The sequence below is a fragment of the Protomyctophum parallelum genome (genome assembly GCF_964188405.1).
Source record: "Protomyctophum parallelum genome assembly, chromosome: 13".
Taxonomy (NCBI): domain Eukaryota; kingdom Metazoa; phylum Chordata; class Actinopteri; order Myctophiformes; family Myctophidae; genus Protomyctophum; species Protomyctophum parallelum.
In genome coordinates, this window is record NC_139708.1 from 12,542,898 (window position 1) to 12,570,719 (window position 27,822).

Consider the following 27,822-nt stretch of genomic DNA (forward strand, 5'->3'; position numbering starts at 1 on the left):
TAATACATGTATGCTTGTTTATTGTATATACCGTTGTTCTGTTCTTAATTAAAATCTCACATTGGTTCTATGATGTCATAATTTTATTATTTTCCTATTTGATTCCATCCAATTTTAACTCCTACATTTAATTCAGATGTCATCGTTATTGGTTGGTGGTGATCTCTTTATTGTCTGCAACTCCGACCCAGCCCTATACTATCAGGTTACATAACAAGTTCACTTAAATGTGATGCAAGTTTTGGTGATTTATCTTTAATTTTATGAAATGTTGTAACTTTTCTTTTTACTTTTTAGAAAGAATAGAATAATGAATAACCAGTCACCAAAAACCAGTATGATGCGACAAAGAATAATAGACTAGAATAATGTGTGTTAACGAGCAGCTAATCCTGATTGGTTAGTTGCTCCTGGGCACAATTATTTCTGGAACAATGACAGAGCTTCTCACAGAAAACGGAATAGTTTGGAGGCAGACTGCACCCCCCTAGAGGTGTCACAGACACTCGATTGTTTTGCGAGCATATAGCCCATTGTTAGCTGTCTGAATATAATGAAAAAACATGTCAAAATAAAAAGAATCGACAAGAACATTGCCAAAGATTTTACATTTAAGGATTTAGAACAGTGGTTCTCAAAAATAGCATACTGTATATACAAGCTCACAGCGTGCTACTTTGTGCCGTGCTGCGACCTCGTACATCCTCTTGAAGTGTTTGGAGAAAAACATAATCTAACAAAAATATAAATATATATATATATATATATATATTTTTTTTTAGATGGGGGAGGTGTGCTGCCAAATACATTTTGGGAGTCCTTGTAGCACGATAAAGTCTGAGAACTATTGATTTAGAAGGCATGTGTAAGGTCTTAACCCATTTTGGGGCGGGAACCCCTTTTGGTGTTTTAAACATTGTTATAATTTAGCTGTTGAAAAATAGCAGATCTACAAGCTTGTAGGTCTGCTATTTTTGAAAAATCGTAAAAATGTGGCGCAAATCTTTGAATATATATTCTTTCAAAGTGAATGTTTTTAACTCAGGTCTAAATGGGTTAAAGGGATAACGAGCATTGAGAGGAAGAGTGGGGCAAACAATGTGGGCACCTTAATGAATGCATTCACTGGTGAGGTTGTAATGACCTAATTAGCTCCACATTAGCGACACACACACACACACAGTTCAGTGGTGTTGGGAGAGTAGTTGCCATTCTGCCGGTCCAACCAGAAACCTTTCAGTCTCAAACACGCTCCTCTAACCTCTAACCCCAAAATGAATGTTATGACGATGGGGTCCTGATCCGTAGTACCGTAATTTCCGGACTATAAGGCGCACCTGAATATAAGCCGCACCAGCCAAATTTAGGGGAAATCCCAAATATGTACGTATACAAGCCGCACCGGACTATAAGCCTAAGTTTTAATTACCATAATTAATTACCATATGTAAAGGTTTCCGCACGGTCGCCCCTTTTCCATCTCGCCCCACTATTATACTGATTATATAAAAGGTATTATCATATTAATGTATCATTGTTAAGTTCACTCTGCAATTATCCACGGGCATAATAGCATGATGATGCCATTACAAAAAATGGGCTAAATCAGGAGAAATGTGTTTAATAAAACGAAATTAACTGCTAGAAGGAAGGTCCTAAATTAATTTTATTAAGCAGTGACCGTCTCTGTTTCATGTTATTCTTTCTTAATTTTAAAGAGTATAGAGATTGACTACTTCTACAAACTACATCCATTCATCCTGGCTGATTGTTTTCACATCATATACAAGCCTACTGTACGTGGATTTTGCCGTCACCGCCACTCTGTGGGCTGCAGTGGCAGCATTCAAGACACAGTCCCTCCTCACTCTGCCCAATATTATCCACAGTTTGGTGACAGTCAATGGCGCAACGGAGTGAAGTGATCACTGTAGCCTATAGCTAGCAAGCCTAGCATGTAATAAATAACCTAGCCATTATAAAGACCAAAGGAACTGTGGTTGTAACTTGATGTGAACATTTAGGCTTGTATGAATTGAATGAATAACATCCAATCGTTTTTCAACCAGCGCTGGCCTCTCTTCCGTGCCTATATAACTAGTCTCCATTCCAAAGTAACGTAACATGCTAATGCTATGCTGCTCCATAGAAAGGTCTAGCTGCACAACGAAAATAGCAGATATACAAGCTCACAAGTCACAAGGCGTCCATCCGTGAGGCAGTGTAGACTTGTAACTTTGACAACAGCTGTTGTGAATTTTGGCCAATCAGAACGGCAGCTGCAAAGCCAGTTTGCATGCATGGACCGGCCATAGATAGATTTAGAAGGCCCTCTAGTGGCCATTACGTTAGATCAGAGCCTATGGTTCTGCGTTAGCTGTAAAAATCCATAGTTAAGCCGCACCGTTGTATAAGCCGCAGGGTTCAAAGCATGGGTAAAAAGGCGTGGCTTATAGTCCGGAAATTACGGTATACAAGATTTGCTGCGGAGAGTCAAATATTGCAACCTGCCGTCCGGTGATGTCACTGGTAGGCGGCAGGTTTATGAACTGCTCACAGCCCCTCTGTCACAGACAGAAATGCTGCCATCGTATAAAGAGTATTAGTGAGGACCAATTACATGAAGATAGTTTGAAAATGGGTGAAATGGAGTATTAGTGAGGACCAATTACATGAAGATAGTTAAAAAATGGGTGAAGTGGTCCTTTAAGACATTACAGGTCTGTGAACTCGGACACTGTACACTACAGTCTCCGAGTTAAAATAACAGTGTAGATTTGAGTCTCAAAGACAAAAAAATAAAAAATAATTATTATTATTTATATATTATATACTTTTTTTTTGCATTGGCTATTCAAAAATAGCAGATATACAGGCTCACGGTGCAAGCTTGTAAATGTGCCATTTTTGAAAGAAATACTGATTTAGAAGGCCATTTTTTACCTTAAAAAAGTGCAGAATCACTGCTTTGCATCACGTGAGCAGCATGTGTGGAGTGTCAACGCTACCCACATGGACAGCTCAACGCCATGTAGAGTAATGGACAGGACTTGACGTGGCAGTGAGGCTAGGTGAGGTCATCTGAGTCCAGCAGTAGCATTTTACTCACCGAGTCACTAGCCCCATCTAACACTGCTACTGCTAGTGTGACCTACTTCTCTCTCACACATGAAAGCCGACTGTCTCTGTCTCACGTCTCAGCTGTCAAACATGTCACACGGCGCAGCTTATAACCACTTGAACCCTTAGAGTATATATATTTATAGAGAAGGCACCCAGAGGAAATCTTGAGGCGAAATGGACATAGTGGCCGAATGAAGGTATTGCAGCCTGGCCCCAAACACATGAACGCGCTGTCCGTTGACTATCATTGTACACGTTCACGACGGACGACGCTCGTGCGCGTTCAACGGCAGCGCGTTCATGTGTTTGGGGCCACTCACCATTGCAATCCGTCCCAGAATGCACTCTGTTCCTACCAGGAAGGAGGAGTGAATCCGCCTCATGCGCTTTTGAGCAACTCAATGCAAGTGGATGGGAGGAGAACTCGGGTGTCTTCTCTATAGATATATATACTCTATGCTTGAACCCCATACCGCCGCTGTCGAGTTGAAACCTCAAAAATGTTACTTTTCAGGATTCAAGTAATTCAACGTTGCAAAATAGCTGAAAGAAAATAACAGATCCTACAAGCTCACAACGCAAGCTTGGAGGTCTGCTGTTTTGGCTACAATCGTGTGACACTGTAGAAGGGCATTAATCCCCCCCAAAAAAAAGAAAGAAAAAGAAAAGAGAAAAAATTAAAACAAAGGAGAAATTAGCTTTCTACACAACAGCAACGATAATGCTTTGTCGACCACAGTGCCCCAGGGGATTGTACTTGCCCCTCCTTGTTTTCAACCTCCACACCACATATATGCCAAAAACGCCCGATCACATTGTGTTGTGAGCTTGTTGTAAACGTGCTATTTTGGGGCTGAATGTTTGCCTAAGTTCCGCCATCGGCTGTTTGACACTGAAACTCGCTCAGATAACGGCTTGCTCTGACGCACCTCACGGGCCTCAATTCCTTGCTGAGTCGCTGTCAGACTTTTTACTCATTTTTCTCCCAATTTTTCTGTCGTTATGCCAATTGATTCCTCCCCCAGTGTCACAATGTACACATTTCTGTAATGTCACTGCTGTTGAGGAGCCCCTACCGGGAGGACGTAGAGCCTTTGTCCTACTCCTCACGCCAGAACCTAAAGATGGAGTGCCATGATTTCTTTCCACCCTAAAACATGATCATCAGGTCTTATTGTTATATAAGGAAGAAGAATTCATTCAAAAAAGTATACAATATTTGTTAAAATGTTGTTTTTATGTGGGCACATCCACCAGGTCATTAAGTATGCCTGGTTTGCCTGGTGGGTGGTGTTGGGTGGTGAACTGGTGATCCACCTGAACTGAAGCCACACCCACAGCTGTTGTTGTATGATAAGGGGGGGTTAGGGGAGGGGCTGATAGTGTGATGTCACTATATTACTTTTTTTCATTGACACATTTGACTGTTAATGTTTCAGCCTTCAGGAAGAAACCCTAAAGGGAAGACATAATTGCACATAACCACACCAAGGGGTCTACTGAAGTACTGTTACCTCTTAAACACATGAAAAATTGGGAATAAAGTACAAAAATCACGCCACTCTTTGAATATACAATCAGGGGCTCCACCCAAAAATATATTAAAGTTTGGCCACCATTTCTATCTTACTTTGAGGCAGTATTTTCTAGGTAGTTAGTTATAGTTGTTTTGGGGTTTTGACATTTCACTTTATGTATGTTGAGTACTGGTGTCTATTGTTTTGTTTTGTCGTTTTGTAGCTGTTGTCTGTCTGTTTATAGAGTGTTGGATTTGAACCAACAATCTCCACATGGAGGGCCTACGCCCATCATGTTTTGAGTCAACAAAAACAAGATCTCCTCTTACCCTGCGCATATTGAAAAAATAAATACAAATTATAACAATCTAACCTACCAGCTACCACCAGCCTATGTTTTTTTTTTTTAAAGTGCTCACCTTGGTTCAACAAATCATGTTAACTGTGGACCTTGATAAACCAAGGATACACGCAATGACACACATATCACAAAACTCCTGTAAAAGCAAAATATATCGGTAAAAACCGTTAAGAACAGAGCGAGCTGCACGGGGGAGAGAACTCTGTGTCTTTCACATTTACAAAGTCACATAGAAGAGATCTATATGCACATTTTAGCATAGAAGAGATCTATGCACATTTTAGCATAGAAGAGATCTATGCACATTTCAGCATAGAAGAGATCTATGCACATTTCAGCATAGAAGAGATCTATGCACATTTCAGCATAGAAGAGATCTATGCACATTTTAGATCTATGCAATGTTTCCAATTTACTCAGAGCCTTCGTATGATCTGATGGAGGGCTGATAAGACCTAGAGCTCCAAATAAAGTGAAACACTCCATAGTTCTAAGGGTTAGAACTATGGAGTGCTATATTATATCCCATATCAGTTTGCGTTCACTGGGCTTTCAGGGCATTAGCAGACAGTGATGGAAGTACTCACATGTTTTACTTGAGTAAAAGAACCAATACTGCTATATAGATTTACTGTCTGTTACAAGTAAAAGTCCTGTAAAAAAGTACAAAGTACAAAGTAGTACAAAGTATTGGCCTGAAATTTTATTTTAAGTACCAAAAGTGGTCAATGTATGTTTTGAAATAATACAAATCACACCCGTGGGAACCTAGTGGTGCAACTCCGTGTGGGAGTCCTGGGACTTCCAGACCAAAAGGAAGGAGCCCAGGGTGCCGGCAAGTTCCGGCGAGCCGCCCTGCGTCCGAAACAGTCGAGAAATGACAGAGTTAACGTGTGTGGTCCCTCTACTGTACTGTACTGTCACTTCACTGTACCGTCACTGTACTGTACTGTCACACCCGAAATCACATAATGGCTGCTCTAAAACTGAGCTTTCCACCATGCACCTGTGTACTTTGTCACCTGTTGGTATTGAAGTTCCAATGTTTGGAACTTCCTCATTGAGTGGCGAGATCAAATCGTGAAGCAATTCTCTCTTGATCGCTGCAGGGAACATTAGCCAAAAATGGCAGATCTACAAGCTCACAACACAGCCTCACCGTTTCCGGGGGAAATATTTGGTGAAGACGGAATGAAAAGCAGTTGAAGACAATTCCAGAGCTAACTCAGTATAGTATATTTGGCCGCGGACCACCGTCTGAAAATGATTTCAGTCAGGGATGACAAGAGAAGATTTGTGTTACAAAATTCAACATTTTTCAAACCTTTTAGATTTAAAAAATAATGTTCAAAAATAGCAGATGTACAAGCTTGCAGTGCGGCACAAAATGACGTGTGAGTTATGAGCTTAAGCGTATGTAAAATTATTGTGAAATTGTGATATATTAATTATTTCTCTGCCATCTACGATTATAATCGTACCCCCTAGGCCAGGGTACGGCAGGTGCCAGCTACGGTACGTACAGTACATGTTCGTAGACAACCGTATACTCCATATATGAAAGGAGCGACCGTCAATTTACCTTTTAGCATTGCTCTGGTTGCTATGGAGCGCCAGCTATGTGAATTTTACATCCAGGCTCCATTTAAATCAATTAAAAGCAAGATTTTCAAAGCCCTGTATCCCTAAAGCTTTGAGCGCTGTTCATGGTGAGCCGTCGCACATCCCGATGTTCGTAAATCATTTGCGACTTTGTCTCGCATCACTCCGGACATGTAACCGTTTCTGATGAGAGCTAAGGGGTATGAGCTAATGCTAACGATCACTGCTCACAATACTGTCCCCCACCTCTCTGATAACCCGGAAATGAAACAGGAGGGTCAATGGCTGGCAAAGCGTAGCTTTGCTTATGCTACCACCTAGCAGTGCAGCCTTCAATGGGGAACAGGGGGTGGCGTTTTATTATTCATTAAATCTCTAATATGCAGTTATAGTTGCTCCAAAAAGTAAACTGATTCAGAACTGGGTGAAAATAACGAGCAACAACACAAAGCGGAGATTTATGACAGGGACTGTCACTGACAAATCTGGGGGAAAACATTTGGAAGAACAATTTGCCTTTGGTTTAACACATCCACAGAAATTTCACTCTGCCCATCCTTCCAACCATAGGGGGGGAGAGAGAGAAAGAGAGAGAGAGAAAGAGAGAGAGAGAAAGAGAGAGAGAGAGAGAGAGAGAGAGAGAGAGGGGGGGGGGGGGGGGGTAGTGGAGGAGTGGATGGATTGGATCTGTAGGCTGATGATAAAGAAATAAATCTGGTGTATGCCAGTGTTGCACACGGGTGTCGCGCACAGGCTTATTTGCAATCTCGACTAAGCTTGCAGATAAGCTATTTTTGCTGCTTGACGCCATTGTACAAAGAAGTATCCTATTGCTGTTGCATTCAAGCAAATACCTTGTATCTCCATATTGTTCATGTGTTACTTTAGTTGTATATGTAATGTATATATTATTGCCATAATTTGACACTTTGTCGTATGACAGGGTTGTCAAGCAAACAACTAGATTGGAACACAGGCTACAGTATCATGGAACACAGGCTACAGTATCATGGGCTATGTTTGATTTCCTAAAAAGTAACAGTTCGGACATACAAGGTTTCCACGCGACAGGCAGCGATGATATATCATACAACCATGAAGTATAATATAAATTAAAATTGGGCTACATGGTGGTGAAGACATAACCGACAAAGATACCACCTCTTCCTTTTCTATGAAACACATTGGGCTGATTAGGTGGTTCTAGTAGGGGGGACACCACTTAAACCCTGAGCCCACAGGTGGGGGTGGGGGTGGGGTGGGGTTGGGGAATTCAGGAGGGGAACCCACTCGATGGGGACACTCTGCCCTGCACAACCAGGCTCCTTGCACAAAGACGTCAGCTTCAAGGTCAACGGCCGGTCTGAATGGAGACATCTAGTATTTTCGGCCGAGATGGCTAAAGCCACTATTTGGGGATTTAGCATTGGGCAAGGAGGGCCCTATTTTCATCACCCTTATCCCCAAACTTCTCTGCTGTGTTTTACTTTTTAGAAAAATAATTTAAATTTGTTCAACTAGATCTACGACGACATATTGTGAGTTTGTATGTCCGCTATTTGAACTATTCAAAAATGTATTTCAAAATAGTAAAACATTTAAATAAAAGCAGCAAGGGCTAAAGCACCGGAGCGTTCCCCCGCAAACATTGCTATCTTTAACCAGCCTTTATCCCTAAAACACCTACACTACATGTTACATTATGCATAGGTGTGGTTTGGCCGTTACAATATTGAAACCAATCACTGGCAAGAAGGTTGCACCAACGAGCCGTTGTGAGCTTGCAGATCGGCAGTTTTTGCAACTTTTGTATAACACAGTAGTGGCATACAGTAGTAGGGCATTCATTTGCGGGGAAAAACTAACAAACATTATAAAAGCTGGAACATGGAGATACAAGGTTTATGCGTGACAATCATATGAGAGATCTGGAGGGCTGCTTCATTTCATGGGAATCACGTGTGCTTTGCCTTCAGCGGCTCCGCCGTGCCAGAGATACTGCTGCTAGATCACCCTGCAATGTCCTTGCAGCAAAATACACCAGCTCTACTCTCAGCATGAAGAGGGTGGGCACCAAAACCATCTGGGTTAAATATCACTTACAAACAACAAAGTAACTAGCTAAGTCGGAGAAAGAAAAATTAACACTTGTGGTGGACACAAATCATAACTCAGCTATACTGCCCCAGTTGTCCAGGACAGGTGCCCACATGTCCCTAGTGCCCAGTGGTCCAGGTGCACACATCTAATGGTCTAATGTCATGCTGGGGAGGGAGTAGACACAGTGATACACACACACTCAAAATGCAGTTGTCCCACAATATGTGTGTGCGTGCATGTGTGTGTGTGTGTGTGTGTGTGTGTGTGTGTGTGTGTGTGTGTGTGTGTGTGTGTGTGTGTGTGTGTGTGTGTGTGTGTGTGTGTGTGTGTGTGTGTGTGTGTGTGTGTGTGTTTGAGAGAGACAGGCTAAAGTGGAAAGTAAATAAATGGTTGCCTAGCCAGAAACATGAGGAAAGAGAATTGGACAAATGCTTTGCGCTGAGTTTGTAGGCCACATACATACAGTACAGGCTGGCGGGGTATGAACTTTTGCACAATGAGTACTTTTACGTTTGGCACTTTTAAGCATATTTTGATATGCAACACGTTCGTACTTTTGCTCAAGTCAGTCTTGAATACCGGACTTTCAATTGTGTTTCTATATTGTGGTATTGCTACTTTCACTTAAGTATAAAATGTAAGTACTTCTTCCCCCGCTGCCAATCTGCACCGGGCTGCCCACAGTGCGAGGGTGTGAAGTCTGCTGCTACAGTACGTGCATCATTCTGCAATGTCCTTGCAGCTCACAAACATGCAGCATTAACGCTCAGCATGGACAATCCTCTTTACCCACGTAGACCAAGCAGGGATCTTGTAAGAGCAGCACGCTCCACTGGTCGGCTTAACATCATTCCCCCCAGAGCAAATAAAAAAGACACCTGGAGTTGAGTTAAGGAACAGGAACCAAATAATTGTAGTCATGTGCATACGAGATGTGAAAACAATTATGTTCTTGCTGCACAATTACATACAATGTCCAAAATAATCTTGAATATTCAAAAAGTAGTAATTATGTGTTATGTGAGAGAAATCTGGTACAAAAATTACAATTGAAAGAAAGAGAGATACAGACATGCAGACAGACAGATACAGAACATGATAGTAGAATCATCTGCTTTCTCTGTAAATATATCTCATGAATGTACTGTGTTTTATTGCTTTTTTGTGTGCAATGGACCACAAGCCCCTATAGGGTTTTGTGTTATCCTTTTAGCGTAACTTTTGACTGTATACTCCCTGCACTGTTAATCAAGTATTCTATTCAATCAATCAAAAACAGACAGACGGACATATAGATGTGCTTATTGTATGTTTTTGTTGTAAGCATCAAAGCATCATCAAACAGTTGCATGAAGTGAATGCAATCCTATTTGTTTATCAGGAAATACGAGCAAAATTTCAAGGGGAGTAAAAAAAAAGGTTGTGTTCTCATTACCAGTACAAGCACGTTGAGGCTGCATGCACAATGTGTTCAAAGATATCAAAGACGGCTTCCACTTCACTTGATATGCCTGGAACTACTTTGAACATGGTGTCACAATGTTGTCACATTATGGGTACATGAAAAACACATCCAATCTAAAATAGTAAAAATAGCCCTTCCAGCTGCAGATCAACAATAAAATAGGGCTTAACCCATTAAGACATGGAATGCATCTGTGTCACCATAGCTTTTATTCACTTTAATCATTATTTTAAACTTTAACTATTGAAAAACTTTAACAAAAAAGAAAGGTGTGCAAATCTTTAACGCAAAAACTGCTCATGACGGAACGTTCCGCCAATTAAAATCCAACCGCCAACTGCTTCTCCGCCATATAAGCTTTATTATTGATATCAAACAGGATGCTATTTCTTCTTCTTTTTCTTTTTTAGCTTTCCTTCTTCAGTGATCATAGACCGGTTTTGCGCATGTGCGCTGCCGTTCACTTAGGCTGACTGAAAAGCTGAATAACTCGAAATATACAGAGCTCTCCATGGTTTTGACAAAACGAGGTCTTTTCTGATTATCCGGTGATCCCGATTGGAACATTTGGCGTTTTCTATAGCAATTTCATCATTTTAGCTCGCTAGAATTGACGTTAATATTTTAGCATCTAAATGGACTATTTTGGCGAGTACAGATCGATGATTGTATTCACGCAAAGAAATCTACCTAGTTTCAAAAAATAAATACGTCGCTTCATCGTCTCTTTATTGTCGCGCTCGGTGTACTAAATCAGAGATAAAATAAATGCTAAGGATCTTTACAGTGTATAGATTGGGGCTCAGGGATGAAATAAAAATAATAATAATCCACTAATAGGCTAATGCAAACTGGGGGGTCCTCGAAACACAAAAGGATGAGAATCACTGAATCATGCCCTCAAAGTGCCCTTGACGATGGCTCCCTCCACTGGTAGCCCCTCATCCGTTCAGTGCGCCCGCATGTCCCCTCAGATCTCCCACTCTGACAAAGCGTCCTGCAGTAGTGTGGAAGTGTCACACATCCCCGTCCCCCCCAGTGCGGGCACTCAGCTCAAACCCCCCTCCCTGCTGGGATAATCTCTATTAAGCCATCTGCACTGTCATCTCCCTCTGGAGTGACACCACTAGACTGCGGCAAGCTTGTTCATCCTCCTTCACCGGCAGAGGCCACAGAGACACAAGACGTTTGAAGAGAAAGACGCAATTGTGCTTTGTCAAAATGTACGTAAAAGCACATTATGTCATTTGTTTGCGTGAATACAAATTTATTTTGTCCAATCTGTATGGTATTTTACTTGACTGTCAACATTATATGTCTCCCAAGAGCAAACACGCTATACTGTAGAATGGTAAAAAAGAAAAAAGGCTGCACTTGTGCAGGAGACGACATTTAAATTGTAGTACAGGATAGCTACAAAGTGGTCATGTGTGTGTCTTGTTTTCCTGACTCTTCACTTCAAGCCTAAATGAATAACAAATGCATTAAGTTGGGAACAATATGAAAACCATGCAACAAAGTCACTGGAACCTTTCAACTTGGAATGACCTTCCGTGCTTTGGTTCATATTTCAAATGGCAACTCTTATTCCAGGTCTGACCACTCAAGAAGAAAGTCGGTACCCGTTATGTCTGGCAGTAGACTCTATAGACTGCCCTCCAAGTGTTTCAATATTGATTGAATTCCTTTTCGAAGGAAAGCTGTGCATGTGACTGCTTGTATGTCTGTGTTTTCCTTTTCGAAGGAAAGCTGTGCATGTGACTGCTTGTATGTCTGTCTTTTCCTTTTCGAAGGAAAGCTGTGCATGTGACTGCTTGTATGTCTGTCTTTTCCTTTTCGAAGGAAAGCTGTGCATGTGGCTGCTTGTATGTCTGTGTTTAACAGGCAAGCATGGGGGTAGTGATGGAGAAAGCACAGAGAAAAATCTGGGAAAATGTGATGTCAACTGAAGTTCAATGTCACGGTCACATCACAGGTTAACAGGTGTAAAAATAAAGTGGGTGAAATCTGTCATACAAGCAGTTTAAAAAAGGGGGGAAAGAATAGGAATAGACACAGGAAAACATTGCGATGTGACGCATTGTGAGCTTGCATGTTCATCACTCTCGTATGATGAAGTAGGGCATTAATTTACGAAAACAATATCAAAATTGAAATATGGAGAAACTAGGTTCCTGTCCGACGGTATGCATGCTGTATACAAGATTCATGGGTAACCACATGAACTCCTATTATTGGACGACCATTCGGTACAAATCTTCAAGCACATAAAGGTATAAAGATTTGACAAAAAAGAAGGGTACCACCTAAACAGTGTTGTATAGTAAATAAGTACATTTACTTAAGTACTGTACATAAGTACAATTTTGAGGCCTGTGTACTTTACTTGAATATTTCCAATTTCCAGTACTTTTGTACTTTTACTCAAGTACATTTTGAATTCGGGACTTTTACTTGTAACAGAGTATTTCTATATTGCAGTATTGAGTACTTTTTCCACCACTGCACCTAAATACCCCTGGGGTACCTCAAGTCAATTAAGTATTTGGGTATAAGTAGTTAAAAATGGTGATGGAATGAGGAATGATGTTATTATAATATGGCCTTACTAAATATAAATCTTGAGTTTGACTAGGCGCTGCTATAACGTACGTAACCAAGGTCAATGGCATTCCTTTCTGGACGGGTCATTGATTTATGGCATAATTACTACATCAGCGATGAACGTAGGACGACGGCTTGCTCTCCGAATTGGTTCTGTTGGTACAGAGTCTGCATGAGGGCGGAGGTTCTGTTGGTACAGAGTCTGCATGAGGGCGGAGGTTCTGTTGGTACAGGGTTTGCATGAGGGCGGAGGTTCTGTTGGTACAGAGTCTGCATGAGGGCGGAGGTTCTGTTGGTACAGGGTTTGCATGAGGGCGGAGGTTCTGTTGGTACAGAGTCTGCATGAGGGCGGAGGTTCTGTTGGTACAGGGTTTGCATGAGGGCGGAGGTTCTGTTGGTACAGGGTTTGCATGAGGGCGGAGGTTCTGTTGGTACAGGGTTTGCATGAGGGCGGAGGTTCTGTTGGTACAGGGTTTGCATGAGGGCGGAGGTTCTGTTGGTACAGGGTTTGCATGAGGGCGGAGGTTCTGTTGGTACAGGGTTTGCATGAGGGCGGAGGTTCTGTTGGTACAGAGTCTGCATGAGGGCGGAGGTTCTGTTGGTACAGGGTTTGCATGAGGGCGGAGGTTCTGTTGGTACAGGGTTTGCATGAGGGCGGGCAGCAAAATTTAAAGAAAGGAAATTAAATGAATCAAGCAGGACTTTGCGTCAGATTAGGTTCCGGTGTATTTCCGTTCACTCACTACTTTGTGTGTAGTGACTGTAGTCTGATGCAGAGTCTGTGTGTAGTCTGATGCAGAGCCTGTGTGTAGTCTGATGCAGAGCCTGTGTGTAGTCTGATGCAGAGCATCTGTGTAGTCTGATGCAGAGCCTGTGTGTAGTCTGATGCAGAGCCTGTGTGTAGTCTGATGCAGAGCCTGTGTGTAGTCTGATGCAGAGCCTGTGTGTAGTCTGATGCAGAGCCTGTGTGTAGTCTGATGCAGAGCATCTGTGTAGTCTGATGCAGAGCCTGTGTGTAGTCTGATGCAGAGCCTGTGTGTAGTCTGATGCAGAGCCTGTGTGTAGTCTGATGCAGAGCCTGACCCAAATAGCACTTATCACTGTGTGTAGTCTGATGTAGAGCCTGACCCAAATATCATTTAGGCCATTATGTGTGTAGTCTGATGCAGAGCCTGACCCAAATATCATTTAGGCCATTATGGGTGTAGTCTGATGCAGAGCCTGACCCAAATATCATTTAGGCCATTATGTGTGTAGTCTGATGCAGAGCCTGACCCAAATATCATTTAGGCCATTATGGGTGTAGTCTGATGCAGAGCCTGACCCAAATATCATTTAGGCCATTATGTGTGTAGTCTGATGCAGAGCCTGACCCAAATATCATTTAGGCCATTATGGGTGTAGTCTGATGCAGAGCCTGACCCAAATATAACTTAGGCCATTATGTGTGTAGTCTGATGCAGAGCCTGACCCAAATATAACTTAGGCCATTATGTGTGTAGTCTGATGTAGAGCCTGACCTAAATATCAGTTAGGCCACTATGTGTGTAGTCTGATGCAGAGCCTGACCTAAATATCAGTTAGGCCATTATCGGTACTAATGATGTGGTCTTTTCGATGACCTCGGTATTGGCAGTAATGCAGTCGATGTGATGCAATTTTTATCTTCTAATATATATATATATATATATATAATTTGTATTATTATGTTCTAATTATTGTATTAATTAAAAGATGTTGGTCTTTTTGATTAAACTAGAAAAATATTGGTCAAAACAGTGGTAATCGGTGGTCTAAACCCGGTACCAGTAGGGGCTACTGGGCAGTGGGGCACCGCACATCTGCACACAGATAAACGGTGAACAATGCAAACGTAAGCAAAAAATAAATAAAAGAAAGAAAGCTGCTTCAGAGTCGATATGGAGTGCATCGATTTCCCATCAAACCACCCCCCCCCCCCACTCGTTGGGCCGCCGGCTGCTTGACAATGCATTTCAATTAAGTCCCTGTGGTGTTTAACAAGTGGCATTCTATGTAATAACTCAGCGGGGGACCATCAAGGACACGAGCTGTTTAATTGAGGTCTGAGGGACACTGGGGAGTGTTCCTGCAGGGGACCAGAATGGATAGTCCACGTTGAACCTAAACCGGGATGCTTTAAAAAGGCCCTCGGTTGTGATATTAAAACATAACTTTAAGCCAGGGACTCGCAAACTTTATTTAAACTAAAGGACACCTAGTCTGGTAAGCATACGGCCACAAACCTGTACACTAATGAATCAACTATTGATAATAGTTGAGCTGGATGCAATCCTATCTTGAGGGGAGAGAACAGATGGTGGAGGTGAACGGAACACAACGGAAAAAGTGGTCCAGTTGATTATTTTGTGAAAAAACATATTATTATTATTTTTTTATATATTTTTTATCCCACGATTTTGTAACCCATTTTTCACCCCTGTGTCAATCATCTAATGTGATCCTGGGTTCTACACACCCTCCGCCAACCTGGGGAGAGCAACGGACTTAACTCATGCTTCCTTCATGCTTGAGTGTCCAAGTTGCTCCTTTACACCTGACAGGGGGGAGTTTCCCTGGTTGGACGTAGCGTGTGGAAGGAACACGTTATTCCAACCAGTTCCTTTCCCCTCCATCAGGCGCCCCGGCTGGCCAGGGGGAGGCAGTTTAGAGACCAGGATTACTGCATGTTTTTGTGAAGGTACCTACCCTAGGTATGTATTATTGGCTATTTCTATCGCGAGACTTCGTGAGCTCCATCCACTTGCATGGAGCTTGCGAAGTCTCGCGATAGACGAGACTTCATGCTTTACGTCTGAAACACAAAAACGGCGTTACTATGCAGTAAAGTGTCATGCTACACATACTGTTGACATTATGAATTGAGGATCTATAAAAAAAAAGATTTTCGGAGGATGGAAATAAGCAAATTAGCACTACAATCCATTCAGGGCTTATGGTGGGGTAGGGAAAATAGCCAATAATGCGTTTTGCACAAAATGACACCTGGACCACTTTGGTGCGGACCTAACGACGACAACCAAGAAGAAAGCCTTCTAGCACTGATTGATAATTAGAATAGCATGTCATCAGATGGGTGGGCCCTGATACAGTAAAGATTGATAATTAGAATAGCATGCCATCAGATGGGTGGGCCCTGATACAGTAAAGATTGATAATTAGAATAGCATGCCATCAGATGGGTGGGCCCTGATACAGTAAAGATTGATAATTAGAATAGCATGCCATCAGATGGGTGGGCCCTGATACAGTAAAGATTGAGAACCACTGTTGCAAAAACACATTAAGACTGCATATCACCTCTATCACCTCATTTCTTGTGCACACTGACAGTAGGCCAGGGACCTAAAATCTTGAATAATGTTTCAAATACATCAATGACAACTATGTGACATTTTGCATGATCACAAAGCAATCGTCCCTTCTTCGTCGGAACTAGACAGTCACAGCAGGTTATAGGAGAAGCGTCCCGCCAGCTATGGGACCAGAGCCAGTCGAATGCATGCATGCACAGCGGGCAGTGCCGCTGCGCGAATACGACCAAAGTCCTGGCATGTGTTGTCGTCGACCGTTTCACAAGTTGGCCCATGTGAAACGGATGTAACAGAAGGCACAGAGTGCCTAGTGACGCACATACACACATACTGTACATACACAGAGAGAGAGAGAGAGATGCAGTTTACCATCACGGTCAGACAGTATTAGGTCAGACCTTTAAAGGATTTCTACAAGCTGTGAGGAGACGTTATTCGGACGTTGCTCTGTCCGTGGAGAGGTAAACTACGTGAAAAGGGCATTTACTGTGTGCTGACTGTTTTCTCAGTTCAATGATATCGTTGGGCCGTGCACCATGAGACTTCTGTTTAAACTGGAGTGTTGTGTGCGTTCTGCTTCACAGTGCTTTCTCTCAGGAGCCACCAAGCCACAACTTCTACTGCCACATTTACCACTTTTAAAGCCCATTTTTCTTTCATCAGACTCCAAAAATGCCTCTTGGGATATGCCCTCATGCCGCGTGACACGTTGCAGCGACTGCGTAAGTCTTTGTGACAGCGAGCCAGTAAATGAAGAACAATATGTAAGGCCTCCCGTAGACAGTGGTGCTCAATCCTCAAAATCAACCATGACAGCGGCGTGATATGCGCATATGCAAATAATAATGGCAATAAGTTATTGATGGAAGATCTTACACAAGTGTCTTCTGTAAGAATAAACTAGGCTAAGATTTGGGGCTCTTGGTTTTGTCACCTCTCCCTGCTCGTTGCCCGAGTGGACTGCTGCCGGGGCAGGGCTAGTCATCTGCAAAAGGGACAGCTGTTGTGGGACCTAAAAATAACACACAATCTGTCGGCCGCTCCGAACAAAAGCACTGTGATCGCTGTGCAGCGTCCCGTATTGGGATATGCCGACACTGAAGAGACTCACACTAAATCTAACGCACGTCCAGTCGTGACAATGGGAGCGAGACGCTTGGGGTGTTTAGGCGCAGAGTCCGGTTTTCACTACTTTTACTTCTACTTCTAAGAGGTAAATATTATACTTTTACTACACTATAATAATGTGATAACTTTAGTTACAGTACTAGTTAGTTACTTTGTAGATGTTGATTATTATTACGAAACTTACGTACATTACCAACTTCAGACCTACAGTAGATGTCAGCCATTTGAAAATAGCAGATCTTTTTAAAATAGCAGATCTACAAGCTCACCATATGACATATTTTAAGCTTGTAGATCTGCTATTTTCAAAAGATTTGTATACATTTGAAAACTTGAAATGGGACATTCTACATAATGACTACTTTTACGTTTGTTACAAAGTCCAAGAGGCACGCTCCCAAAGCGCGTGCATGAGCGCGCCCCGCAGGCAGGTAGCGGGAGTGTGCCCACCTTTCATTTAGTAATCAAACAAAGTGAAGCCAAGAGACTGTTTTCTCCTGTCGGAGTTTATCATGCTCACAAAATCACCACGGACATCCCTGTTCCTGTTCTTTATTTCCCTGTGTGCGTCTTTGAACAGTGGTGAGTTGTGTTACATGTTGCTGTGACTTATTCCTGAGTGTAACTTTCTTTCTGTCATTTATTTATATGACCCGTGTTCATGCGCTGATCCGCAATACAGACATGACGCTATTAAGGCTGTCTTGTGCTATTTTCCTGACATTGTAGCCTAGTTTACCTGCCTGGATTATTCCATAGCATTTACCTGGGTTGTGTATTGTTTACAGTTTGTTTGGAATGTATGTTTACCGTCTATATATTATTCCCCTCTTTACATTCGCGAGTGCTCTGCATCCGTGATCTAATCATTGCCAATAATTGCCAACTGCTGCTACAGTGGCCGTCTCGCGGCGCTCTAGTTTAGTAACCTAAACGTAACTATGGTTCATTTAGTGACGTCAGTGGCTTGGAATGAAACTCCAGTGTGTTGAACATTATGAATAACTGCTGTATGTTTAGTAAGTTATGAAGGTAACCACGGTGCTGAACATGTATATTTTGGTTGATTGTGTTTATCTGATGTTTTCACCTGTTTATTTCTGTGTTAAACGTTAATATTATCTTTAGTACAGTATACAGAGCTGACATATACCTTTCTGGGTTTATTCCGCAGAAACCACACACGCATATAAATACCTCACGCAATACCCGTGCATCTGTATACTGTCCATGCTACCATCTTAACTCCCATTAAAACCGTTGGACTCTGTATCTTGCCTCATCGTCCAGTGTTCTGACCGACACTCCAGAGCGAGTACAAACTGTTTCCCCAGCACCTATCTTTTCCCCTACACCTTTATTTCAACGTTTGATATTTCAATAACTGCCAAACTTTCTCTAGAACAGTCTGCAGCTACTGCCATCGTTTTGGGGGCATTATTTCTAATCATTCAAGACTCAAAGAATATTCTGATAGAGGACTCTACTTTCATCAGGTGTGTTTCTGCAATGTTCCGTTCATTAGTTAAAACATCACACGCGTGTGAAGTGAGGGGCGCAGCGAGAGCACAATATCTGTAAGCCAGATGACGTCTAATGTTCTCATTTACTGCACTAAACAAACAAAGTACATAGACGTGGCTGCCACATGACATCATTTCACAAAGCCATGCATTGGAGAGGCTAGCGGCCCTAAAAGAAATGTTGTACATTTTTCCACCCCTGGAATGCCCGCTGATGCCCATGGGCGACCGCGACACGAGCAGGCCTACTCACAATCCGTGGCCCAGACTGCTGTGACAGGTCGAGTTAAGGTCACGCATAAGGAGGAGGAGGAGGAGGAGTAAAGCTTTTAAGCTGGTGTGGACGTTGTTTCATCCTGCAGGCCACGCGACAGTGTCCCCCCCAGGAGGGAGTCATCCGTCAACGCAACATCACAGACATGAGCCCCTAGGTGCTTTGCTTCTTACTAGGGGAGTGATTTTTACTTTTAGCATTCAACTTTGAATACCTAAACATAGTCGAATAGTCGACTAATCGCAGGACAAATCTTATTTTTTCATCCACTGAAAAGCGGGACCTGAGGTTTTGTGAAATAAAATTGGCTCTGCCCCTCGATGGTGAAAGACATTGAGTTGTGGCTTTTTGAGTATTCGACTATTCTGTGAATCCCCTACGGTCTACGTCTTACCAGTGTTCAATATGTCAGCAAATCTTTAATACAATTTAGTTTTAGTCAGTCTTTTGAAGAAAAGTTAGTTTTAGTCATATTTTAGCTGAATAAATATCACAAAGATTTTAGCCAACTAAATCTACAATTGATGTTGTCGACAAAAATATATTTTGGCAGGCCTTGATGGTGTTGTAATGGCAGATTTTACACTTGGTTGCATGCTGAAAATAGATGATCTACATAAGCTCACAACATGCCGCGCTGTGATGCGTTGTGAGCTTGTAGATCTGCTATATTCAGAGTGCAGCACCCAAGTGCAACCAAACATAAAATGACTTGTCTTTTAGTTGAGTTCTACTGGCTCTCCAATAACATTAACATTTTAGTCTGAGTTACTCCAGGGAGGCTGCTATCAGAGCTATCATATTTGTGTGATAGCTTTTTTGTTTACATAACCTATTGAACCCAAGCATCCCTATTCTGAGTGGAACATTTGCCGAAAATAAAAGATCTACAAGCTCACAGCAGGGCGTTGGTTCCGCATGACACACACCACACCTATTAGTGGATAAGCATAAACATTTGAGTGCAGAGATGTGGTGTATTTGATTTGATTGCTTGTCCATCCACATACACTGAAAACAACAGCATCTGCTGCAATGGGTAGACACCTCTGATCCACAGCATAGAACTGAATTACAAAATAGAAAGGAATTACAAAATCATAAGGTTGACTGAGATGAGTACCATGTCTTGACACACACACACACACACACACACACACACACACACACACACACACGCGAGTCAGGTTTAGGTCACACGCTCACCAGGCCTGACAGTTCAAAACGTGGACAAAAAAAAAGGTCAGACCCAAGTAAAACAGAAAGAACAAAATTAAAGTTTAATGTTTCATCGTGAGTATATATATATAGAAATATTGCCAGTACAACCCCTATCTCATAACCTGACACATTATTCAGCAGAGGCCACAGCATGTCACAACGTGCGTGTGTGCGTGCGTGCGCAGTGGATCTTAGGTGGGAGAGATTTTGATAACTCTTTTCACCCTGGTTGGTACTAGGAACCTTGGAAGGTAATGGTGCATTATTTAGACGCATCATTCAGTGTGTGGCCAAGTATTTAAAGGGCAATTCAGACCGTGGCATTTTTTGTTTTTTTTACTCCGGGGAACGTTATAATGCTTCAACCGATACTCCGTAATACAATTGTGCAAAATGTATTATGTCTCATTGCAAATGTACCATGCTGGAGTGAATGAACAGTATAGGGGGCAGGGCACTGGACAAGGAACACTGCTATGTGCACATGCACACTTGTGATGAATGTTTTATCAAAACTCAGAGATCTCATCTCTACGGGGGGTTGGGGGGGGATCCAATATGTTTTCAAAGGAATAAAAACAAGTATTGCCAAAACAACACTCTGCAATGCCTCTAAGCTGCTAATATCAAAAGACAGTATCTTTAATAAACAGTGGAGGAGTTCAGTCTAGTATTTCGACTGGCCCACAAGGTTCTTTTGAGTTTCCAGTGAATACCGGAGGCCTCGTTACAATGTTCGCAGACAAGGTCAACATTGACCCTGTGCAAAGAAATACATAAAAAAGAATGAGCAAGCAATTATTATGGAAATACGCTTGTCATTTTCATAATGATAAGAAATGTATGACATCTTGCACAAACTCTACAGAAACGGCCTTGAACATAAGTCTGACCTCAGTGAAGAATTGTGTGTGAGAAGAAAGGCTTAAAAGGAATGTGCCTGCTGTACACAGCAAAATCCTCAAATGGATCCTCACAGGTCCATTTGGTTACAAGTATACACATGTGAGTATGTGTTCTGCAGTGGTTCCCAAAATATTTGAGCTCGAGACCCAAAAGATAAATAATTTATCTTTTGGGTCTCGAGCTCAAATATTTGACGTTTGGCCCAGGACCCAAACTAGTGAAATTAGCAGATCTACAAGCTCACAATGTGTCGCTTTGCACTGTGAGCTTGTAGATTTGCTATTGTCACTACTTCTCACACTCGTATTTATGGGAATTATTTGATTTATTTTATTAGATTCATTAACCACTTTTGAAAATAGTTTGAAAATAGAATAGTTTTTAATCGATTACTTTTTTTTTGATGGATGGATGGATGGATGGATGGATGGATGGATGGATGGATGGATGGATGGATGGATGGATGGATGGATGGATGGATGGATGGATGGATGGATGGATGGATGGATGGATGGATGGATGGATGGATGGATGGATGGATGGATGGATGGATGGATGGATGGATGGATGGATGGATGGATGGATGGATGGATGGATGGATGGATGGATGGATGGATGGATGGATGGATGGATGGATGGATGGATGGATAGATAGATAGATAGATAGATAGATAGATAGATAGATAGATAGATAGATAGATAGATAGATAGATAGATAGATAGATAGATAGATAGATAGATAGATAGATATGTAGGGAACGATTGATTGATTATTTTTCATTTAAGAAACGAAAATAAAGGGGATATTTACTTGCGACCCACAAAAAAAAGGAAACTAGTACGCGACCTACACACCGTTTGAGAAACACTGTGACCTTCGATGATGAGACTCATTCAGATTAATCAGTACAACACATTGTATTTAATTGGACACACCGGTCAGAGCCCTAGCTCTAAAGTACTTGTACATGTGTACATGTGAGTCCCTTGTTAGTTTACAGCTCACCGTTGTACACTCCCTTCAGAAAACATTGCCGGTCCAACCACAGAAATCACCAGTTGTCGGCACCGGACAATATACGTCTGCTCATAAAAAATCTATATACTGTAGGTATTACAGTAGGTTAAAGCCATCCATTCTACCAGGAGCAGTTTTAATACAAAGACCGCAGCGGCAGCACAGTGTAAACAAACCAAGAACGGTGTGTTCCAATAAATCAGGCTGATTCAGTTGCTTACACACCGGGCAAGGAGGATTACCTTATTTGAGATAGGGAAACAAATCCTTTATTAGCCAATTGTTTTGGGCTAGTCTATGGCAGTTTTTTGTTTAGTTTTTTTAAATGAGTGAGGGTAAAAAGGAAGGGAGGAAAGAAAACAAGGGGGGGGTGGGTGGGTTTGGGCAGGGGAATAATACAGGAGGAGATCAGCCCATCTATCACTGTCAAGAAGGCAGTGTTAAAGCAAGGAGCGAGACGCGGCAAGAGTTTTGGTTCTCTTAATGCTTCAAGGTCACATGCATACTCTGTCTGCGGCGGGTTGGGGTGTCAGGGGAATAAGGTGGTCTACAATAATCAAGTAGATTTGCTTCAGTACAATTCCACTCGAGTATTGCCATTATTCTACGACATGTCAGAGGCAGACATTTAACTTTTTAAACCACTACAATTACTTGACAAGCCGTTGAGATTAATTATCAATAATTAGTCAATAAAAATGTAGAGTAATTCATCATACTGAAAAGTCTCGATGCAACCTGTTGTGAGCTTCTAGAATAGATCATGGGAATAAGTAGTTAATGATCAATAATTATAGTCCAATAATGTGAAATGGTCATTCATGTTTGCTACTTCAATATGTCTCATGCTGATACTAATAAAGTGAAACTTGACCTTCAATGAAGCACTTTGTATTAATTATTATGAAATGTGCCAGTGATTTATTTTGATATTTAAGTTATTTTTATTTGTCATATCTGCCCTGTGCAATTTGTGATTATGAAGCCTAAAAGGCGAACAGAAATACTAATTGTAACGTTCCAATGTTCAGCGCAAAAATACTATTATTATTATTTTTGTAACGTGTATGTTTCTGTGTCACAACCTTGCGGTCTGCTAATGGTAACTTCAGCGGATTCCTTCCTTCTTCCTTGGAAACGCCCCCAGCCACTAGATTTATAGTTTTACTATTTACTCATCGGTTTTACTCAAATCCAGAGTCGCTACTACGCGAATGGCTGGCGGCGTTTAGGCGGCTCCCATTGGCTTAGTCAGCGTTTAGGCGGCTTCCATTGGCTTAGGCAGCATGGGGGCGACTCCCATTGATGACTAGGTTGCTTACATTTCATGAGCTTTCATTAGTCAGGTTTCACCTGACAAAAATAATAATAAACCATGACAATTAATCATCAACTTGTAATCATGACGGTCCTAGCCAACAGGGGGTCGAGAGAGAGAGAGGGAACGGACGGTCGAGGTGGTGGTACTTACCAAAAACACCCTGTAGGCGTCCTTCCGGGTGACGGCTCCCCAGCACGAGTCAGTGTCGTTGTATTTTGTGCCTTTGGCGCTGCATGAGTGGTTCCCACTGCACAGGAAGGACACAGAACCAAATGCAGGCACACACACACACACACACACACACACACACACACACACACACACACACACACACACACACACACACACACACACACACACACACACACACACACACACACACACACACACACACACACACACACACACACACAGAAATAGGAATCATGATTTAATTCTGTAAACTCTAAGGCAAGTGTACTCTAAATCAGTGGTTCCCAAAGTGGGGTCCGGGGACCCCCAGGGGTACGTACCTGAGGGAGTTCCAGGGGGTACCCAGCTAAATGACAGTTTGTAACCAAATGGACCCTTATGGGTCTGGAACTCTGAGAGTGTACAAATGGAACCAAATGGACCCTTATGGGACTGGAACTCTGAGAGTGTACAAATGGAACCAAATGGACCCTTATGGGTCTGGAACTCTAAGAGTGTACAAATGGAAGCAAATGGACCCCCATTTAATGGACCCTGACGGGTCCATTAAATGGGGGTCCGTAGCCTAATGCATGTCAAACTGGGGGTCCTTGAAATTATACTGGTTGAGAATCACTGCTAGAGCCGTAAAAATCTTCTCTTATGGGGGTCCCTGGCATATATTTTCAAATGGGGGTCCGCGGGCTAAGTAGTGTCAATTTGGGGGTACTTGACATGAAAAAGTTTGGGAACCACTGCTCTAAATCACATGCCTGCTCAACAATATGAACTCTGAATCACGTGGCTGCGCAACAATATCCTGAGTGCTTGGGGATAAACTTTGAGAGTTAAATGTTCTTTATTCATATGCTCCAATGTTCAACACAATTCAATCGTTGATCGCAATTCTCTGTGACTGTGCTACAATTGATCGTCAACTTAAATGTGTAATGGTGACAGGCCTACTCAGAGTTAACACTGAGGAGTGTGGTTACATGCATACAGTATACTTGGTTCATCGCTACAACAGCAATGTTTCAGATGACATGAGTGACTACAATCATCCGTCTCCGCAGCCGTCAGGAGCGTCTGTGCATAAGGATTTAACAATTTCAGAATCAACTTTATTGTCACATCACATATTTACAGGTGTAAAGAAGAGGGCGGAATTATTTTTCTTTTCCTTTTTGTCATTTATATCCAACCACGGAGATGTGAAGACGGCAGTCAGTTAAAAAAGGTTTCCCCACTTGATGTTGTAGATCGGAGGGGATGAAAAGGAGGAGGGGTACGACGATGTGGTGCGCCTGGCATCTCTCCGGATGGTGGAGAATTAATGAGCGCCACTCAAAAGCGATCACAAGACAGCGCTACGCCGCTGGTGGCAAAGAGCGACAGGGCTGGAGCGTCAATAGAATCATTAGGCACCTGCCTGGGCCACCTGCAGTCTGACTCTTAAGGGAAGAGAGCGTTGCTTTCAAGCGTCGATTCATCTTGGAGCGCTGGCGTGCGGCGGAGGCGTTTGATCGTAATGAGGCTTTTTGGGGCGGACACGGTTCAGCGGCTGCTCGTCGCTGTGTCAGGAGGAAACCTTGCGTGTTCAAAAGCCGTTCCATTTTCAGGGAACAGAAATAAAAAAGAACCTGTGCTCCAGTGGATTAAATGTATTAGTTTGCCACCTCCTGAGAGCTTGTAGATCAGCTATTTCTGTCATTAGACAAAGTAGCAATACGGAGGCACAAGGTCTCCGCCTGACAGCATTGGTATCAGAGGTTGAAATGTAGTTGTAATGTTCTATTATGGCCTGCTCATTCTTTAAAACTTATTCTTTTTTAATGAATGCCCATGAAATAAGCCTACACAAGCCCTTGTGGCTCATTGAACAACCATTGGTGATGTTAGACAAGATCATGGAGCAAAAATGAGGGAAGAAATGTTTAATTTTATTGTACTCTACTATAATCATTTAGTTACTACTTACGTACAGATTTAGATTATTATTACAGAACATAATATTAATATTAAGTAAGCCTTATCTGAAAGCGTTCCCGCAAAATCTTAACTCAAACATGGTGGAATCCTACTATGCTGCAAACAAAAAGTGGAATGCAGTTGAATGAGATTAAAATACACTCAGGTAGTAGAACAACTTGGAATACCTTGGTAGTAGCATCCTCTGCACCCACCCTTCCTTTATTTGTAAATATACCTTTTGATGCTACTGGGTTTTCTACCAATATACAGTATGTATTGCAGTGCATTTCATTGCATGTCTTATTTATGAATTGAGACAAATACACTCAATTCACCATTCATCATGTGGACCACATGGAAACAAGCCCTGGGTTTTTGTATTCTCTTTTAGCATAATGTAACCTAACTTGTACTCTTAGCCTAATAATCCTGCTAATAAAGTATTCAATTCAATGAATGAATGAATCAGTGAATCAATACATACTGCAAGTATATGTTGACGCTGATACTTTTATAATTCTACTAAAGTAAGATCTTGAACACAGGACTATTACCAGTGGTACTGCTACTTTTACTCAAGTGAAACAAATCAGAGTACCTCTTCTCCCACCACTGTCTCCAACTAAAATGAACTAGCTCATTCACACCCCGTCTGCCCAACTAAGGCGCAATAAAGAAGCTGTCGGCCAGCCAAGTCAACAGGGACGCTACGCCAGCAGTGGTGCCGGCATGAGGTCAGGAAACGCTTTATTGTCCCTCTCTCTCTCTCTGGACGCGCTCAGGAGCACACGAGGAAGACAGCCAAGCGTACGAGGACAAGTCTGGAGACACTGGGGAGGAGTGTAGAGAGGTCCTGCTGTGTCCTGCCAAAAACCCCGCTTAGAGAAGGGAGGAGGGCTGGCGATGGAACCAAGGTCAAAGGGAACTTGAAGCCCAATTCAATACTCTGTGGGTAGAGAATAGCCTAACCTACAAGCTCACAATGCGCAGTGGACGCAATGTGTTGCGAGCTTGTCCGCCATTGCACGGCTGGGGCACAAACATGACAGAAAGTCATGGGTTGGTGAAGTTGCGCTTACCAGTAGGGGTGCAACGATTATAGATAGATAGATAGATAGATAGATAGATAGATAGATAAGCTATAATTGATAGGTCGGATTGGTGAGGTTTCTCTTACCAGGCCACTTCAGTGAGTGATATGGGCACGGCGGCAGCGTAGATGGCCAGGTCTCCATACAGGTACACGATGATGCAGAGGTAGAACATGTTCACACCAACTGCAAGACAGACACAAACCAGTCATTTGTACTGCGTGGAGTTATGCCTTTTCACGAGTGTTTTGGCCACTAGTAGCTATGTGGTTATTACATCACCTGTTCATAGCATTTATTTTATTGTTTTGCGCTGCTGGCTCACATAGTAATACATTACCAGAAATAGGCCTGTCACAATTATTAGTAGTCTAATGGCAATTATTTGATCTGCAAGCTTAATATAACATGTCATTTTGTGAAGCGTTATAAGCTTGTAGATCAGCTATTTCTGCTTTTGTTTGTATAAAAAATAATGTATTAATTCATTTGTATACGGTAGTTCAGTTATTTCTCATATCTGCCCTGTGCATTTTCTGATTACCAGGCAAACAGAAATGTGTTCCGTATGCATATGTTCCAATGTTAAATTGGGATTGTAGGGGACAGGCAGAGGCTCAGGAGGTAGAGTGCCCATGCTTGGAATGGGATCACTGTGTTACTGTACAGTGGAAGTGTCCTTGAGCAAGACACTAAACCCCCAACTGCTCCTAATGAGCAGGTTGGTGCGGTTGCACAGTTTTCATGTAGTCCAGTCACCCGTGGGGAAAATGTTGATCACACAACACGTTTATGTGGAAAGATTGTGGAAAAAACGTTCAAAGTTGTTAAGGCCAAGGAAGGACCCTGATTAGCTGATAGAGGGACCCCCCCACTAAAAACATAAATGCAATTATTCACTTTTCTTTCCTTTTCTTTTTTTTAGAAAGGCTTTCATGCAAATTGATAAGAGGCTTTCAGAGCTGCTGAGAGATTTCCAGATTCCATTGGTCCAAATGGGTTGCCTTCCCTTCACATAAGGCTGCAGCATTGATTGCTTCATAGATTTGTTTATATTACTCCTCATCATA

The 27,822-nt window shown here is 42.2% G+C and overlaps 1 protein-coding gene across 3 annotated transcripts in view; it reads right to left on the reverse strand.

The window, feature by feature from the left end:
• tmem104 (transmembrane protein 104) overlaps positions 1-27,822 on the reverse strand; it is a 124,261-nt gene that overhangs the window by 74,581 nt on the left and 21,858 nt on the right. For all 3 annotated transcript variants that reach the window (XR_014570162.1, XR_014570163.1, XM_083780237.1), the window contains exons 7-8: positions 26,839-26,938; positions 23,667-23,763 (exon numbers count right to left, since the gene is read on the reverse strand). Coding sequence is in view for 1 of the 3 variants with exons in the window: in XM_083780237.1 (XP_083636363.1) it covers positions 23,667-23,763; positions 26,839-26,938 (197 nt within the window). In the remaining 2 variants the exon portion in view is untranslated. The remainder of the gene's footprint in view (positions 1-23,666; positions 23,764-26,838; positions 26,939-27,822) is intronic.